This window comes from Budorcas taxicolor, chromosome 12 (assembly GCF_023091745.1).
Source record: "Budorcas taxicolor isolate Tak-1 chromosome 12, Takin1.1, whole genome shotgun sequence".
In the NCBI taxonomy this organism is placed as follows: domain Eukaryota; kingdom Metazoa; phylum Chordata; class Mammalia; order Artiodactyla; family Bovidae; genus Budorcas; species Budorcas taxicolor.
This window is the reverse complement of record NC_068921.1, coordinates 79,310,268-79,328,116: the sequence shown is the minus strand read 5'-3', so window position 1 is coordinate 79,328,116 and position 17,849 is coordinate 79,310,268. Positions and strand designations below refer to the sequence as shown.

General features: G+C 41.8%; 1 protein-coding gene across 3 annotated transcripts; it reads right to left on the bottom strand.

The window, feature by feature from the left end:
• Positions 1–366: 366 nt before the first annotated feature.
• Positions 367–16,450, bottom strand: LOC128057553 (protein-lysine methyltransferase METTL21E). 3 transcript variants are annotated; one of them, XM_052650006.1, is made up of 5 exons: positions 16,204–16,450; positions 15,146–15,225; positions 5,418–5,584; positions 4,128–4,245; positions 367–1,145 (listed from the first exon to the last, which is right to left on the bottom strand). In XM_052650006.1, exons 1-5 carry the CDS (start codon positions 16,248–16,250, stop codon positions 685–687), a joined length of 873 nt encoding a protein of 290 aa, XP_052505966.1. In that variant the 5' UTR covers positions 16,251–16,450; the 3' UTR covers positions 367–684. The 3 variants fall into 3 exon arrangements, 2 of the variants coding, with proteins under 2 accessions (XP_052505966.1, XP_052505967.1); XM_052650007.1 differs by lacking the exon at positions 16,204–16,450 and adding an exon at positions 15,939–16,042; XR_008200325.1 differs by lacking the exons at positions 367–1,145; positions 4,128–4,245; positions 5,418–5,584; positions 16,204–16,450 and adding exons at positions 11,663–12,374; positions 15,939–16,042.
• Between the last annotated feature and the right edge of the window lie 1,399 nt (positions 16,451–17,849).

The following is a 17,849-nucleotide window of genomic DNA, read 5'->3' as shown; positions in this document are numbered from 1 at the left end:
ATGTGTATCTTCAGCTCAAACTTTTATATTTATTTCTGTTCTTGTGATACAGAGTATCTGTACTTGGCTTAAAAATAAAACAATAACTCCCCCAAAATCTCAGCGGTTTTTATGTGCTCTTCCATTCATTTTTCATTTACTGGAGTGAAATGTCCTTGCCCATAACCTCAAATCCACCAGCTTGATTGATTTCAGGGGGTGTGTTGGAGACCCACCCTGCCGAGCAGAGAAGACAGACCACCTGTAAGCTGGCGCTAACGAAGCCACAGTAATTTCACACCGACCATCATATCCTATATTCGTTCACCTTTTAGGATTTATTTGTGAGCTCACTAGAGAACATTTCTTTATTTCTAAAGAGAGAGTCACGTAAGCTTATGTTAGAGACACCATTATTAAAAACCATTGTTCATTGGGTTTTTTTCAATGACTGTACCATGTATTAAGATGATAATAATTAAAGATGGTGTTATAGAAAGATAAGGAAAGCAGGCCTTGTCCTAATCAATTAGCACACAATGGCTGTGCCGTTCTCTAGATCCACATGCTACATCTGGGAATATCCCTGCCTGGGGTGAGGCGTGTGCTCGTGCGTGTGTGTGTGTGTGTGTGTGTGTGTGTGTGTGTGTGTGTGTGTTTCCCCTTGGAAAAGTCAGTGCTACATCAGACTATCTAGGGTCTTTGTTAGAGCAATAATCTACCAGAAATTGCCTTCGCTTTCCACATCCTCCTTTGAGGATAACATGCATTCTTCTGATTTTTCTTCATCGCTTTATACAACTTAATATTCAGGCTAGGGAAACTAGAAATCTCCTCCAGGTCAAACAACTGCTCAAATCTATCCACAAATTTATTTTCCTTCTCCAGCCTGAATTTCATGACCCAGAGGATGATGGTGGTTTCTTTGCACAGATGGTCGAAGGTAATGAGGAGTTCCTCGAGAAATGGATGAGCATAGACGACGTCGGCCGCCAGGATGTAGTCAAAGTTGGTGGAAGCCCTGGGGAAGTTCTCGTCTAGAGCTACACCCCAGGAGAGCTCTTTGACCTGAGGCAGATACTTAGCTTTCATTTTGGTGTTTCGGGAAATATTATACTGCAGGTTTCCAAGTAACTCGGGTAAATCTGTGGCAGTCACATGTGCGCCTGGGAGACAAAGGACAGCAGGGAGAGAAACCTTCATGGGACGAGGTGAAGCCATCGGTTTGTGAGACCGTGCACTTTGCAATTCAGCACGAAGGCTAGCCCCACGTCAAAGACACAGTACACACAGGAAGGACATCCCTTCAGAATGGATGCTAAGGTAGCCTTGCGCCTCCCCTTACTCCAGGTACTGAGGCTTTTACATCTGTTGCACTTTTCTGTTCTCCTGGGCTTTTATTTTTGGTCAGTTTTGTTTTGTTATTCTTGCTGTTATTTTCTATTTATCTACTTAAAACATCAAAAGGAAGGGAAATTCAAAGGATTTTGGTATCCTCATTGGATTGGAACAATCAGATGTCACTGCTGAAAGATGAACGGGATCTTCCCCAAAAGAAACCTGAGCTCCAGTCATGTGAGACCGAATGAGTGTACGTAACACTGAGCACCCCATCACTGACCAGGAAGTGCTTAAGTGTGAGAAGCGGAGGCAAGAGAGACGACTTCTCAGTGTCACCACATTGAAAGTATCATGACAGCCAGGTTCATGCCCATGGTTTCAGCTTGACCCCATGACAGCCTGACTCTCACAACCTGCCTTTGGGGCTTCCCAGGTGGCTCAGCAGATAAAGAATCCACCTGCCAATGCAGGAGATGTAGATCCGATTCCTGGGTCAGGAAGATCCCCTGGAGGAGGAAATGGCAGCCCACTCCAGTATTCCCACCTGGGAAATCCCATGGACAGAGGAGCCTGGCAGGCGGCAGTCCGTGGGGTCGCAAAGATGGAGTGACGGAGCATGCGTGCACACACAGCCTGCACAGACAGCTCACACACCCAAAGAGCATACACACAGGACAGAATGCTCCGATGAAAAACATATAAAGAAACCCACAGTTAAAACTGAACACTGGTGGTCGTTTTCAGGAGAAAACTGTACACCAAAACTCAATAAAACTTGTCCCCTAACGTGAATTTAGGCAGTAGGAGAACCTGAAAACAATGCGGAAATAAGTCTAGAATTGTCTGAAGTCTACATCATCAGACCAGGACAGACTCGGGTAAGGGATGAGAGAGCAGATCTGGAGGGGAATCCAGTTCACCCCAGACCAGTTTAGAACCCATTTCTCACCCATGATGGCAAATTTCTCTGGCTATTGATTCTATTTCTGGAAACTATTAAAACGGGAGGGAAATAAACATTTCATTGGTAGAATCACAGAGATAAAAATCTCTGCATTCTAGTGTGTGTGTGTAGGGCGAGAGGTCTATCAAGTTCAACAAATCTTTTTAAGATCTCAAGATAAGGGATGACTCCTCCCTCCACTGCCCTTCACCCATAGGAATATAAACTATCTGAAGGGGTCGAAAGAGGATGAGATGGTTGGATGGCGTCACCAACTCAATGAACATGAGTCTGAGTAAACTCTGGGAGTTGGTAATGGACAGGGAGGCCTGGCATGCTGCAGTCCATGACATCGCAAAGAGTTGGACACAACTGAGTGACTGACCTAAGGCACTGGGGCTGACTATGAGGAGCTTTGTGTCTAGAGGCAATCACCACCGCTGACCAAACCAAGCTTCCATCTTTTGATGTTTGTGTCAAGTCATACAAGCAGACCAAAAGGACCTACTCTTTTTAATGAATGGACAACTTCCCAAAACACAAATTCTGCTCTTAGATGAGGAAGCTTTCAGGGTATAAATCCAATAGGACCTCTGACACTAGCCATACTAAGTGGAATGCGAACTTTCAAAGCAATGTCAAGACAGAGCAATTAAAAAAAATAAAATATTTGGGGAGGGTTTCAAGGGTCCTATATTTCTCCAGTATTTTAGAAAGTTGTAAATTGCTAAGTCTTGAACTCCTCTCAAGATTTTAGAGTGGCAGGTGTGCACTTCTGAAGATCCAGGAAATCAAGACGGATTTGGGCCGCGCACATCAGAGAAGGCAGATAAATTAAGGCTGTGAAATAGATAACAACAGCAAAAGAGATTGAAGCAGGCTCAGACACACATAGAGACCATCACACATTTAGTTGGAAAAGAAGATGCTGGTGAGAGAACAAGCGGTCGCAAAAGAAGAATGGAAATAACTGAGAAAATAAATTCAAGGACACGTGCCTAAACTTAGAAGCAGACGTGATTTCTAACACTCTTTCTCTATTCTAACAGTTGCTTTTTCATATAAGAAAATGACTTCAAAATCCAAAAGGAATATACCGAATACATGGGGATGTTGAAATGGGGCTGAAATTTAAATAAGGAAGAGAGAGTCCGCAGCAGTCAGCTCTGCCTATGCCTCATATTCCCCATGTCCTCCAGCAGCCAGAATGCCAGGATATACATGCCAGCTAGAATGCGCTTGTGACCCACACCCCAGGAGAAGAACTAATACAGCTTCCCAGAAAATTCGGAAAGAAACCAGTTAGGTGACTAACATCATTAGAGTTTCTTAATGAAGCCCATTCAAAGCATGAAGGGGTTGAAAACAGGCCCTGATTCATGCTGATGAAGAGAGGAAACCAACCCAGTATTATAAAGCAATTATCCTTCAATTGAAAATATATAAAATTTTTCAAAGTAAAACTAGAAATAAATAAATAAACATAGGAAAAAACTAAAAGATATTCCTTAATATCAGGAATAAGAAGGCAAACAAGCCCAGGAAAAAAAAGCAGGGTGGGTGGGGGGAAATATACGTACAAAAGGAAAAATATGTAAAAAGACTCAATTATGAGAAACTGGGACCAACTTTCTCTCAGGAGGAGAATTTCAAAATAAACTATCATTTATATATTTTTTAAAAAGTAGGCCCAGGTTATAGTAAAATGAAAGTGAAAGTTGCTCAGTCGTGTCCAACTCTTTGCAACCTCATGGACTATACAGTCCATGGAATTCTCTAGGCATAGTAAATGGATAGCAAAAGCAACTAATGATATCAGATCATTGGATTTTCTGATCCCACTTGATCTAAAGCAGCTACTTACCAAGTAAACTCGCCACAATGGAGACGAGCCCTGTTCCAGCTCCAATTTCAATCACATTTTTGTCAACCAGGTTATACTGCTTTACATTAGTTTCCAGAAAATAGCACAGAACAAGGGCCTATGAAGATGCAAAAAAAGAAAACCAGTGCTTAGTAAGTAATCACAGAAAGCAATATTAAACTCTATTAGACAAATACCCCACTAATGCTATAATACATATATGAGCACAAGTTACAGTGGGCTTCTGAGGTGGCACAGTGGTAAGGAATCTGCCTGCCAATGCAGGAGACATAGGAGATGTGGGTTCGATCCCTGGATTGGGAAGATCTCTTGGAGGAGGAAATGGCAACTCACTCCAGTATTCTTGCCTGGGAAATCCCATGGACAGAGGAGCCTGGCGGGCTACATCCATGGGGTCGCAAACAGTCAGACACAACTGAGCAGCAGAGCACGCATGCACATGTGAGTGTATGTGTGTATATATACACATCTCTCTACGGAAAATCATCCACAGAAGTACATTCTCCAATAGGTTCAACATTTAGGATAGAAAAAGTCTTCGGGGATTGTTGGGGAGAGAAGAGAACTAAGAATATGGGAGTTCAGTTACTTGGGCTTGATTATCTTTAAAGGAACCAACTTCTAATAGGGCCTCCCTGGTGGCTCAGAAGGTAAAGCGTCTGCCTGCAGCTCAGGAGACTTGGGTTTGATCCCTGGTTCGGGAACATCCCCTGGAGAAGGAAATGGCAACCCACTCCAGTGTTCTTGCCTGGAGAATCCCATGGATGGAGGAGCCTGGTAGGCTACAGTCCACAGTGTCACAAAAAGTCGGACACGACTGAGTGACTTCAGTTTCAATTTCTAATAATAGGAGTCATTTTAAAGAACTATATGTTCAACTATATTGGGGCAGACAGTAGAGGGGGCTGCAGCCTTCATAGGACAATTGATAAGTAAGTGTGGCCTTTTAGAATATTCTGCATGTTGAGACTGATACAGATTTCATTTTAATTGTTTAATTCAAATAAAGCCCAGTTAAATGGGAAATAAAAATGTGTACAATTCTAAACTTTTCTGACCCATAGTAACCAAAAACCGAATGTGTAAACAACAGTCTTTATTAACCCTACAAGTCAGAAATAGAATTGGTGGAAGCATTTTCCCAATTTCTTGATTTCTAAATTTTACTGTTGCCTGAGGTCACAAAATAGAACTATGGAACCTCTCTTCTCCTTCCAAATGGTATATAATAATAAACAAAATTGGATGAAAAAATAACTTAAATTATACCGATGGCCAAACAACAGCGCCGTAACAATCCGTGGCTTCATTGATCCGGATCTCATGACCAGCGAAATGAAACCCTTCCCAGGGGATGGTTGTTACAAACGCTGGAACAAAACATCTCCGCATGATCTCTGCAACCACTGTCCTGTCATCGTCGTCTTCCCCGCTTTCTGAAAGGAAAAGAAAACGGCAGTGGTTGTGGTTGTAGCAGTAAAACCATGGCAAAGGAGAAGAATCGACTGGAAGTGCAGCACTTCCCCTTGTTCTAAGTTGCTTCTCACCAGTCATTGACTTCAGCTGCAACATGATAGTAAGGTAAACTATTTGAAAACAGCTCTTAGCAGAAGCTGACATTTCATACACTGGGACAACATCTTTCTGATTTTTACTGAGGTTGAAATCAACTGCTAGTCCTTTCTGCAATGCTATATAAAATAAACAATTGATAGACTTTTTTAAAAAACAGCATATTTTAAAGGCTATCAACCAAAAGAATAAATAAATAAAGGCTATCAATCTAATTCATCTAGAACAAAAGAAAGACTGACAATAGAATCTAAGATTTCTACTATTCATACTAGCTTTACGGTGCAATTCCAGTTAGTTCAACATAGCAGATCCTTTGTGACCTGCCTTAATCCAAACAAAAGACATGTGATACCATCCATCAATTACACTTGTATTATATTATTATTACTTATTTTTTTTATTATTGTTTGGGGGCAACTCATGACATCTTAACATTGGCAATATCAGATAAGTTTCACTGATAAGAATACAAAATGTTGCTTTCTGAAGAGCAATCTTATGGTATTTTGTTAATTTATATATAAATATCCTACAAGTCAGCAATTCTGCTCCCTCTTCTAAATTTTTACACAAGTCCTTAAGTGGATATGTGTGAAAATATTTGTCAAAGACCTACATCAAACACACTAGAAAGGTTGCTAGGAAGAAGCTGGAAAAGGAAAGGAAGTATGAAATGGGTAAAAAGGATGAATGAAACAAGATACAGACAGATACACATACAACAGGGGGGTCTTGCTGAGATGATGGCATGACATGAAGGGTATGACTCGCTCACACCTCTGCCCTGAGACCCAAAAACAAGTAAGTAAACAAACAGAAAACAAAAACATTTCCTAGAAATTTGGAGGAAGTACAAAAACTTCTCATTCTGGTCTTCATAGAAGAAGACAAGTTTCTCTAGGGAAATTTATTTCCCAAATCTCGAAAGTTAAAACCTTCACACTTTCCAACCTTGACATCATTCATACTTAAACAGATATGACACTCCAAAGTCAAATGTCATCCGATCCTTGAACGTCAGATGGAAAACACCGTGGCCGCCTCCTGGTCTCAGCTTGCACCTCATCCAGGAAACTCAAGTTCCTCTGGGGATGAACAACATGCCCAGCTTGTTCAGCCTCTTTGAATATTTCCATGGAGGGTGAAGTTGCTCCTTCACAAGGAGCCCATTCTGCAGTTAGAAAATTTGATGATTCACAATTCTCCCTAACTCTAAACCAAATCTGATACCAGCAATTTTAAAATCTTTTCTTCCTAAAAGTAAGGAAGCAATTTTCCTCAAAAATGTGCAAACTTTTACCATTAAAACAAGTCCCAAAATTTTAGGAAAGGGGAAACATACAAACGTTTTTTAAAAAAAAAAAAAAAAAAACGAGGAGTTTGGCACCAGTCTTAAAAATTCTGGGCTCAAGGCCCCAGGAGATTTTGCAATTTCTCCGTGACATTGAGGTAAAAACAAGGGTGAGAGGCTGTCTTGAGTCGTTGAGTCCTAAGAGAAGACATACCGAGTTGGCCAAAAGGTTTTTCCATAGCATCTTATTGAAAAACTTGAACAAACTTTCTGAACCACCCAATAGCTGCCAAACTCTGTCCTGTGAGCTCCAGTAACATCATTCCTTAGCATTCTGGGAGAACGTGGGAAGAAGGAGATGAAGTTTGCCCTTGTTGGAAGATTCCCTCAGGGGCCACAATCCAGCAGGAACTTGAGCCAAGATGATTTCCTGTCCTAAATTCTGTGATCCCTGAACAGACCCAGACAGAACCAAGCGCTCTCCGAAGGACTCTAACCTCTCCGTGTTCCACGGCGGGGCCACAACCCCACCCCCTCCACCAGCACTCACACTGGCCTTGGCAGAGATGCAGAGAAAACAAACCGGTGAAAAACGGAGAGTCCTAAGCAAGAGACACCTCTTCTAACACATTTCACTGTATTTCTCCTGAAACAACAGCACGCTCTCACATTCAGGAAGAGCTCCAGGAACCAAGGAATATCCGTAATAACGTTGCATTTGAACTTTAACTTTCATTTTGCTAGATTCACTTGCCTTGCTAAGATGGGAGGCTGGGGGGACAGCAGAGGGCTGCAGAAGTTCTTTAGGGGAAAGCTGAGAACTTTAATTGCTTCCTTGACCTTTAGTTGAATGTGCCTGCTTGGGCCTCCTTGCAAACTCCTTACAAATGCAGCACTTCTTTGACAAGTCACCTAAGGTATCGGGGATTAATAGGCCTTAGAGCACATGAAATCCCAGGAGCACCCCCTAAGATTCCAGTCTTGGATATAAAAACTTTGCCGGTGAGTATTTACCGCTACCACACCGACATCTCCGCCTTTGCACTTTCTTTTAGAGCTTAGTTGACCAGATCAGTGCTGCTGTTCTAACAACCACAGCGCAAGAACAAATGTAAATAAATAGAGCTAGTCATTTTTGTTTTCAAGAATGACCACGTTTTTACTTCTATAAGGAACTGAGATTTAAATATATATATGTAAATATATTATGTAATTTTTAAAATGACTTACACCCCCCAAATTAAAGGATATTCCAAGAGATTGGAATTTCATGAAATTTCCAAAAAATTTCATGAAACAGCAACCACTATTAATTACATGTTGTGGTGGTGGTGGTGGTTGTTTAGCTGTTCAGTCGTGTCTGACACTTTGTGACCCATGAACTATATGTAGCCCGCCAGGCTCCTCTGTCCATGGGATTTCCCAGGCAGAAATACTGGAGTGGGTTGCCATTTCCTCTCCAGGGGATCTTCCCAACTCAGGGATCGAACCCGAGACTCCTGGGTTTCCTGCACTGCAGGCAGATCCTTTACCCAGGGATTAATTGCACATATACCCTAAAAGAACACAATTATATCATTGCACACCGTCACTTGAAATTAGTTATGCACCTAGGATGATCACATATCCTATAGCAAACACTGTCAGGCTGAAGAAAACTTAACTGACAGTGTTTTATATTAGTATTCTCCTTTGAATTTAAAGACTGTATGAATATCAGTCATTCCATAGAAAGGGACACTCATAAAAAATATTCCATAATTGATAGCATGAAATCAAAATATACTGAATTTGGGTACTTATTTGTCCAGATGTAATACATGGGATTTTGAGAGCAAATACACACACACAGTTACATCCAGCTTAAAATTTCAGGGACTTCCCTGGTGGTCCAGTGGTTAAGATTCTGGGCTCCTAATGCAGGAGTTCGATCCCTGGTCAGGGAGCTAGATCCCACAAGCAGCAACTTGGACCTTGCCTAGCCAAATATATTTAAAAAAAAAAAAAAACAAAAAAACTTTACTGTTTTTTAGCATTAATTTCTATTGAAAGATTTTGAGGTTTAAAAAAAAATTTTTTTTGGCCTCACCTTGAGACTTGCCTGGTGGCACGGACGGTAAAGTGTCCATCTACGATGCAGGAGACCCGGGTTCAATCCCTGGGTTGGGAAGATCCCTTGGAGAAGGAAATGGCAATCCACTCCAGTACTATTGCCTGGAAAATCCCATGGACAGAGGAGCCTGGTAGGCTACCATCCATGGGGTCGCAAAGAGTCGGACACAACTGAGCGACTTCATGTTCACGTTCACGTTGAGACTTGTAGGGTTTTAGTTTCCTGACCAGGGATTGAACCCAGCCCGTGGCAGTGAAATCACCAAGCCTTAAACACTGGACCACCAGGGAACTCCCAGGACTAATAATTTTAAGAACAGTTATTTATTTAAATTAAAAGACAGGAGCTTCCCAAGTAGCACTAGTGGTAAAGAACCTACCTGCCAATGCAGGAGACATAAGAGATACAGGTTCTATCTCTGGGTCGGGAAGATCCACTGGAGAAGGAAACGGCAACCCACTCCAGTGTTCTTGCCTGGAGAATTCCATGGACAGAGGAGCCTGGCGGGCTAGTCCATAGGGTCGAAAAGAGTCGGATAAGACTGAAGCAGTTTAGCATGGACTAGCATGCACTCAGTGTTTTAGCAATATCACCACCTATTTCAAGGCTGATGACAAGAGCCATTGGGCAGGAATCTAATGGAAAAGCTGCACTTTTACAGGGCATCCCTAACATCGCCTTGTTGTAATAAAAGGGGGAAATCTATGCTCCAAACATAATATGCAAAGAACAGGTCCCCAAAGAGTTTGTTTGGCTATTTGTTGATTATGGGACTGAATCTTGAGGTCAATGAATTAGTGGATATTCTTTGGTTTTTAGGAAAGATGTGAAGAACACTTTTCTCCAAAAGTTAATAGTCTTATCATACAACAGAATTCTAATTTACACTTTTAAAGAACAATTTTCTACACATATTCCTTCCATGTAATCTAGCACTCAGCCCCAGAACAAATAACTAAAACCAGGAAATGTTATACAACATGTGGAATTTTGGCTTCCCTACATGAAAAGCAGGAAACTTCTGATATCTATATCTGTGTGTGTTAGTCGCTCAGTCGTATCCAACTCTTGGCAACTCCATGGACCGTAGCCCACCAGGCTCCTCTGTCCATGGGATTCTCCAGGCAAGAATAGTGGAGTGGGTTGCCATTTCCTTCTCCAGGGGATCTTCCCAACCCAGGAATCGAACCCAGGTCTCCTGCATTGCAGGCAGATTCCTTACCATCTGAGCCCCCAGGGAAGTGCTATACCTCTAGTTAAAGCTATCTACCCTAATCTTAGAGTATTATTGTTAATGAATTTAATATTGAAACAAATATTAAAACAAATTGTAAATAAAACATAATCAAGAAACCATTACAATTATGTTGTAATTTTAGACCTATCTGTCTTAATGCTTTTGATACAATAAAGGCTTAACACCATTTTCCTGCTATTAAATCTTTGCTGATCATGAATAAAATCTACCAGGTGCTCTTGTCCTCTGGAGAACGAAAGTGGTTTCAATTACAAAGTAAAAATTAGCAAGATTCTGCCACGTTACAATGATGATTTTCTTAAGAGAAAAATTCAACAGTGAATTGACTTTCAAGGCTGGATTGCAACAAGCCTTCAAAAATGCAGGTTCTGTCTGCATTCTTCTCCTTTATACTTTTAAGGTCAATAACAGCAATAATAGATGGAAGGGTCAGATCACAGAAATACATGGGAAAAAAAAAATTCTTTAACAGCTATGACAAGTGAATTTAAGCTTCCATTTGAGGGCTGTCATGAAGACCTGTCAGCAAAATTTAAAGTAAAAACCCTTCAACTAAATGAAAGAGACTGTCATTCAATAGAATCTTCTGTTCAAAGATGAATGTCATATGCTTCTTAGAAATACCTAGAGAGTTTTTTTTAAAGATGTTAAAGATATTTTGAGATTAGTGAATGGTCACAGGCAAACCTGAAAACTAGAATTCTGAAAGGCTCAGCAATGTCAAGTTCTCAGGCCCTCATGTTAAACCTGATTCCCTTATGCTGTTTTCACAAATATTTTTTTTTTTTGGTCTGGATGTCTGCTTAGTTTCAAGAATATATAGAGGCTGTAATTTTTTTTTTGCCAGAATGGATTTTTTAATTGGAAGATAATTGCTTTACAATCTGTGTTAGTTTCTGCTGTACAACAATGTGAATCAGTTGTAAGTGTATATATATATGTGTGCGTGTGCGTGTGTGTGTGCGCGCGCACGCGTGGTGGGTGGGGGGGCTTCCCAGGTGGTGCTAGTGGTAAAGAACCCTCCTGCCAATGCAAGAGACATGGGTTCAAACCCTGGGTCGGGAAGATCCCCTGCAGAAGAGAATGGCAACCCACTCCAGTATTCTTGCCTGGAGAATCCCATGGACAGAGGAGCCTGGCAGGTTACAGTTCATAGGGTCACTAAGAGTCGGACACAACTGAGCAACTTAGCACACACGTGTGTATATACACATATATGTCCCCTCCCTCTTGAACCTCCCTCCCACCCTACCCCCACCCCACCCAGCTGGGTCATCACAGAGCTGAGCTCCCCGTGTTGTACAAGAGGCTGTAACTTTCATTAAGTGGCTCAAATGATAACTATCAATACATTTGCCAAAGAAAGAAAATTCACTTTTTACTGAGACTGCTCAGGTTGCAAGTTGGGGAGAAAAAAATAAAAAAGAACCAAATTTAGTTGTACTCAGAGCGTGCTGCCGGAATAGTACCAATGTGGGATAAAAGAAATAACTTCAGACGAGCGATGGGAAGCCCCGCTGCTTGGCCGGATCAGGAGAAGCATCCTCAGGAGGAGACATCTGAGCTGCGGCAGAGGGAAGACAAGGGCTGCCGGGCAGGGAAGGGCAGACGGGAGGTCAGGGGAGACAGACGCAGCCCCCGCCGGGGCATGGAGGCAGGCTCGGGGAACCGGGAGGACTGCGAGCTGGTGTACAGGCTGGTGTTGAAAGCAAGACAGAAGAGGCAGGCGGGGATGACCCGAGGGCAGTGCTGGCCTTTCCTCTACAGGGTGAGCAGGAGCCAACGACTATCATGAGGACGAGAACTGACCCCGTCGAATTTGATATTTGAGAATTTCCTTCTGGTGGCAGCAGCGGAGGCTACGTTAGAAGCGAACCGGAAGCCGTAATCATCTACACAGAAGACGCCCGAGTCTGCAGTGAGGCAGCAAGCCTTGGGTCTAGGAGCCAAGGGTGACTGTGGGCTCCCGAGGCAGTGGTCGACTCCTCCCTGGAGGGCAACAAATGATGTTCAAACCTGACATTCAACCCTGAGTTTTGAAGATATCCGAGGCAGATTACCGTGGTTAAGGATTATTATTCAATATGTGGAACATTGATTAGTCTTATCTAGCAGATATTTATCCAGATTACTTTTTAAACACGTAAAATGTGTTGATAGGTGATTCTCCCATTAGTAACTTTGTGTACTCTGGTACTCCAATTAGTATATTAACGTTAACTCAGACTACAGTTTGGTATGTTTCTTAAACAGCAATAGAATTACTCAAAATTTCTTCTTCCTATATTAAGGCAGTATTGCTTATGATGGGAACTGCACTCAGCTGTGCCCAACTCTTTGCCACCCCATGACTATAGCCGGCCAGGCTCCTCTGTCCATGGGATTCTTGAGGCAAGAATACCGGAGTGGGTGGCCATTTCCTTCTCCAGGGGATCTTCCCAACCTGGGGATTGAACCTGCATCTCCTGTGTCTCCTGCCTTGGCAGGTGGGATTCTGTACCACCAGCACCACCTGGGATGGGAAGGCTCTTTGCAAACATCTCCCCCTGTAAATCTCGGGCATGTTTAGTCCCATCGTGGCATCTGCTTCTTGAAGGGACCAAACCAACGCAAGGCAGAACAGAGGACATCAGATAGGCAGCTGGACGGGCAGCTTTGGGAGTCTGTGTGCAGGCATCACAGAGCCTCAGGTTAGGATGGACCTGATCCAAGGCTGCGCACCCTGAGAGCAGCCTTTATAGCACGTGGCTACTTGTGCTAACAGCTGGAGAGCAGCTGTTGACAAGGGTAGGCAACCTGAGATTTGGCAGAGTCAACGCGGATGTGGTTTTAGACGGCTTAGATTATAATGCAGCATTAGAAACCGTTCACTGTTGTTCAGTCACTAAGTCATGTCTGACTCTTGCGACCCCATGGACTGCAGTTCACCAGGCTCCTCTGTCTGTGGGATTTCCCAGGCAAGAATACTGGAGCTGGTTACCATTTCTTTCTCCGGGGGATCTTCCTGACCCAGGGATCGAACCCACGTCTCCTTAGAAACCAAAGACAGAGGAATTTTCAGCATTCACTGTAGTCCTAACTAAGCGCTTCCTTGGATCTTCAGGCCAGTGTTGAGTTAGAAGCACTGGGCTATGGGCTTGCTCCATCCTTTCCAAGCACAAGATAACCAAGTATAAAAGAGCTAGATCGGGAAGAGCCAATACCCTTCAGTACTTGAGAACTGAGTGTTCTACTGCTTACTGAAAGCTTTTCCAACAAAATGCCATGTGACCCTGCCCCGTCAGCACACTCTTAATCCCCTCAGCACCAGGCCTGTGAATGTATTTGAAAGCTTCAGTCGGCTACGTGGATGATTATTAAGGGCTGTGTTTGTTCACATTGTAAAATACTTTCATACTAGTTCTGTCTGCACCTTACCTTGAACTTCTTCCATATCTTTTGTAATTCGCCAAATTACCATACGCACAGTGGAAACCAGGCTTTGTTACTAATGGTAATGATAGTGATGAGATTTTATTCCTAAACTGCAGAGAAACTGCATCTTCATTCAAATCATCTAAATGGTTGGATTCTCTAAAGTGATTATGACTTTACATGTTTAGATTTGTGAAAATTACTACAGTTAAACCATTTATGTTTAAGCCATGTAGGCTGCCAACACTGGGCATACACCCAGCTCTCTTGGCCTAATGATGCTCACCCAGGCAGAGGCCACCTGGTATGCCTAAAAAAGGGAGGGAAAAAAACAGGACTATAGTCGTTAGAAAATATCCAAAGTGTGTAGATAAAACAGAGAGAGAAAGAAATCTATATAATTAAGTTTGTACAACTGTTCTATAGAAACATGGTAGTAATTCTTCTAGTCTATGTCAAGAGCCTATGTCTGCATGTTTTAATTTTTACTTATTTTTGACTGCATTGGGTCTTAGTTGCTGCATGCAGGATCTTCGATTTCCATTGCAGCATGCAGGGTCTTTAGTTGCAGCGGGCAGGAGCTTTTAGTGGCAGCACATGGGATCTACTTCCCTGACCAGGGATCGAACCTGGGGCCCTGCACTGATAGTGTGGAGTCTTAGCACTGGACTTACCAGGGAAGTCCCTATCTGCACTTTTTATCCCAAGGCAATGGGAACAGTTATATTACATAGTCTATGAAAAGTCATTCTTGATAGTTAGGATGATAGTAAAAAAAAACAGTGGCTCAAATCCAAATAACTCCACTGGAGGGGGAATTTGACCTTAAATTCTCCTTACCACAAGAGGTCAAAAGAGGTCAAATTACACTAGGTTTGCCTCTAATTAATACATCAGAGGGACCATAAACATAAGCTAGATATATTTTATAGGCTAAAATCAACTTCCATGGAAGCAATTGTAAAAGCCATAAGACTATTTTTATCTCTCTTCCTATCTGAAAAGAAATAACTAAGAAATCACAATCATTAAGCATCTGGGGAAAATTTTTATTCCACTTTTGCAGATTTAAAAAAACTCTATTAATACCTAGCAAGACCATATACTTGATGTATTACCTGTCAGAATTATCTCTAACGTATCATCAGGTATAGCAGGAGATAATAAACATTGTTAGAGATAGTTACAGGTGAGCAAACACAAGCACAGATATATATGCAATTGATAAAAAGTCCCAGCTCTCTTTATGACATCAGTGAACACTGTAAAGGTTAGCATTTATATTGTTAGTTGTTTTGTCTTCTTAGAATTGATCAAATTACATGAAGAAACATAAAATAGTTTACCTTTTTGAACTTCTGGATCCATTAAGTGATTAGCTAATGGATGGCGATATAGTGATGCTTTCTGGATCATTTCTTGAAAACTAGACAAATAATACATTAAGATATCAAATGGTAATAATTAATTCAAAATGTGCCTTTAAGTGCTCTCATAGTTACCTAATAAAATTTAACACCAAATACAGTAGAGAAAATTATATTAAAATATCTTATCAAGAAGTCATGATTTTTTAAAAGAGCATTAAAACACAATCTATCTAGTACCAACTAAAATTCAGAGTCAGAAATTTTAGAAGTTCTTGGAAGAAGAAAACAATTCTTCATCAGAGCCACCTCAGCTATCACAAAGAAAGCCATCATCTTCATACTAACTAGTCAGAGAGCAATCCTAAAACTTAAGAGGTGATTAAAACATTGGGAGAGAAACGGTTCCACTCAGTGTAGTGAACACCATTAATCCACAACAAACCTCCCTACATAACAACAGATGCAAAGATCCTGTCACCCATGGTCATCAGCCTGTACCCAAGGTCAAATAGCCCAACCACCAAACACTTTCTTTTTTGAGTAGCTTCTTCTTTAAAAAAAAAAAAATCCATACCATCTCAGCAAAGATATTTAAAAGGAAAGGAATTCAAGTACTTTATGCCTCTCAAAGCATATCTTGTGAATGAATGGGCTTAAGTAAGCTGTAGTTCCAACTTTGGAAAATAACAATTTGACATTTCAAGCATCAGTTTTTGAATCCTTTAATAATCACTGTACTACCATGAATTAACATTCACTCCTTTCCTACCTGGCTCCTAAAAGTCGTCACAGCCACCACATCTTTCTTTAAAATATGCCTCAGTAAATTAGGAGACAGATTGTTTTCCTTACAGTTTACAAAGGAGGAAAATCAAAGGTTATATTACACCCCTGAGGTCACAGGGCTGAACAATAGCGAAAGTGGTCACCTGGTTTGTTCCCAATTTAGTTTCTCTTCCATTAAAGGGACGCGGTCTTTACGACACCTGTCCGCCGGCAGGTCAACATTTATTAAACGTGAAGTCTGGACATACCTATGTACACGAGTTAGTTGAGTTTCTAGAAGGTTAAAAAGGATCATCCACTACTTTGTCTTTGCTGCTGAGACCCTCTGATGGTGCCCGAAAGGCGAGCACCCAAGCTCGGCAGTTGACTACTGTACACGCTGGCCAGCGGGTCTAAGCCTGACAGCTGCGTCTGCACAGCCTCTGAGATTCAGCAGCGAGGCTGGGATGCCCATAAATAAGGGGTCGGAGAAAGTAAGTAGGCACATTCCATGTGGGCGTCTCGTGCCCAGAGCGAGAGCCAGTGGGAAGGTTTCAACTCCTCCTGCAAATGAGTGAAGGCAATTTGGGCCAAGTGATAACTTTTCACTTGGATGCCAAGAGTTATTTAAGCGTCCCCAGCTCTGACGTCCTGTGAAACAGAGGCTGCATGCTTTCCATGTCACCTTGTCTGGATGCGAAGGCCATTTTTAGCCTCAGACAGCTGCCCCAGAAGGTTTGGGAGTGCGTGGTCCAGCGCTCTGACCGCAGGGATTAGGTTACCGCAGTTCCTTCCTACTGGGAGTGAAGAGGCAGGCGGAGGGCATTTGTAGCCTGTACACTTGCTCACGTGCATGTCGGACTGTATTAACTCCCGCGACTGCTGGAAATAGCCTGAATAAGAAGTTATTAACAGGTAATGAAACTCAGCAATATTGTAAAGTTAAACTTAGGAGTGCGGGTACAGCCTCTAAGAAATACTTCACATATTATGATGGATGGAGCTCACAATAGTGGATAGGACAGGACTAGTGGTCTGGGAGCCTGATTTTAATCACTCCTGTCAATTAATTGGCCTGGGCTTTTAGGCACTGACTTAGAGTGTTTCTTGGCTTCCTCATCTGTAAAACAGAGATATAAAAGGCACATAATATCTATGAGATGAATATGGTAGACAAAAAAACATTCTGGAAACTGCAAAATCTTAAATGATGAAAACAATTATCCACAGGCAGTTAATCCTGGGCAGAGAACATGCTCTCTTTCTTTTTTGGATCTTTTTAAAACAAGAATGAAGAATTATTCGGTGAATAAAAACCACCTGTCTTTTCCCACAAGTTATTTTTTAGTTTATTTTTTAATTGAAGGATAATTACTTTACAGAATTTTGTTGTTTTCTATCAGACATCAACATGAATCAGCCATAGGTGTACATATGTCCCCTCCCTCCTGAACCTCCCTCCCATCTCCCGCCCCATCCCACCCTAGGTTGATACAGAGCGCCTGTCTGAGTTCCTGAGACATACAGCAAATTCCCGTTAGCTATTTTACAGATGGTAATGTGAGTTTCTATGATACTATCTTGATACATCTCACCCTCTCCTCCCCTCTCTCTGTGTCCATAAGTCTGTTCTCTATGTCTGTTTCTGTATTGCTGCCTTGCAAATAAATTCATCAGAATCATCTAGATTCCATACATATGTTAGTACATAAGATTTATCTTTCTCTTTCTGAGGTACTTCACTCTGTATAATAAGCTCTAGGTTCATCCACCTCATTAGAAATGACTCAAATGTGTTCCTTTTTATGGCTGAGTAATACTCCATCCCCATGTTATTTAAAAAATCAAGAAACCTCAGTTTAGACAGGCAGAATGTCTAAATCATCTGAACAGACACGACGACAATGATTATTTT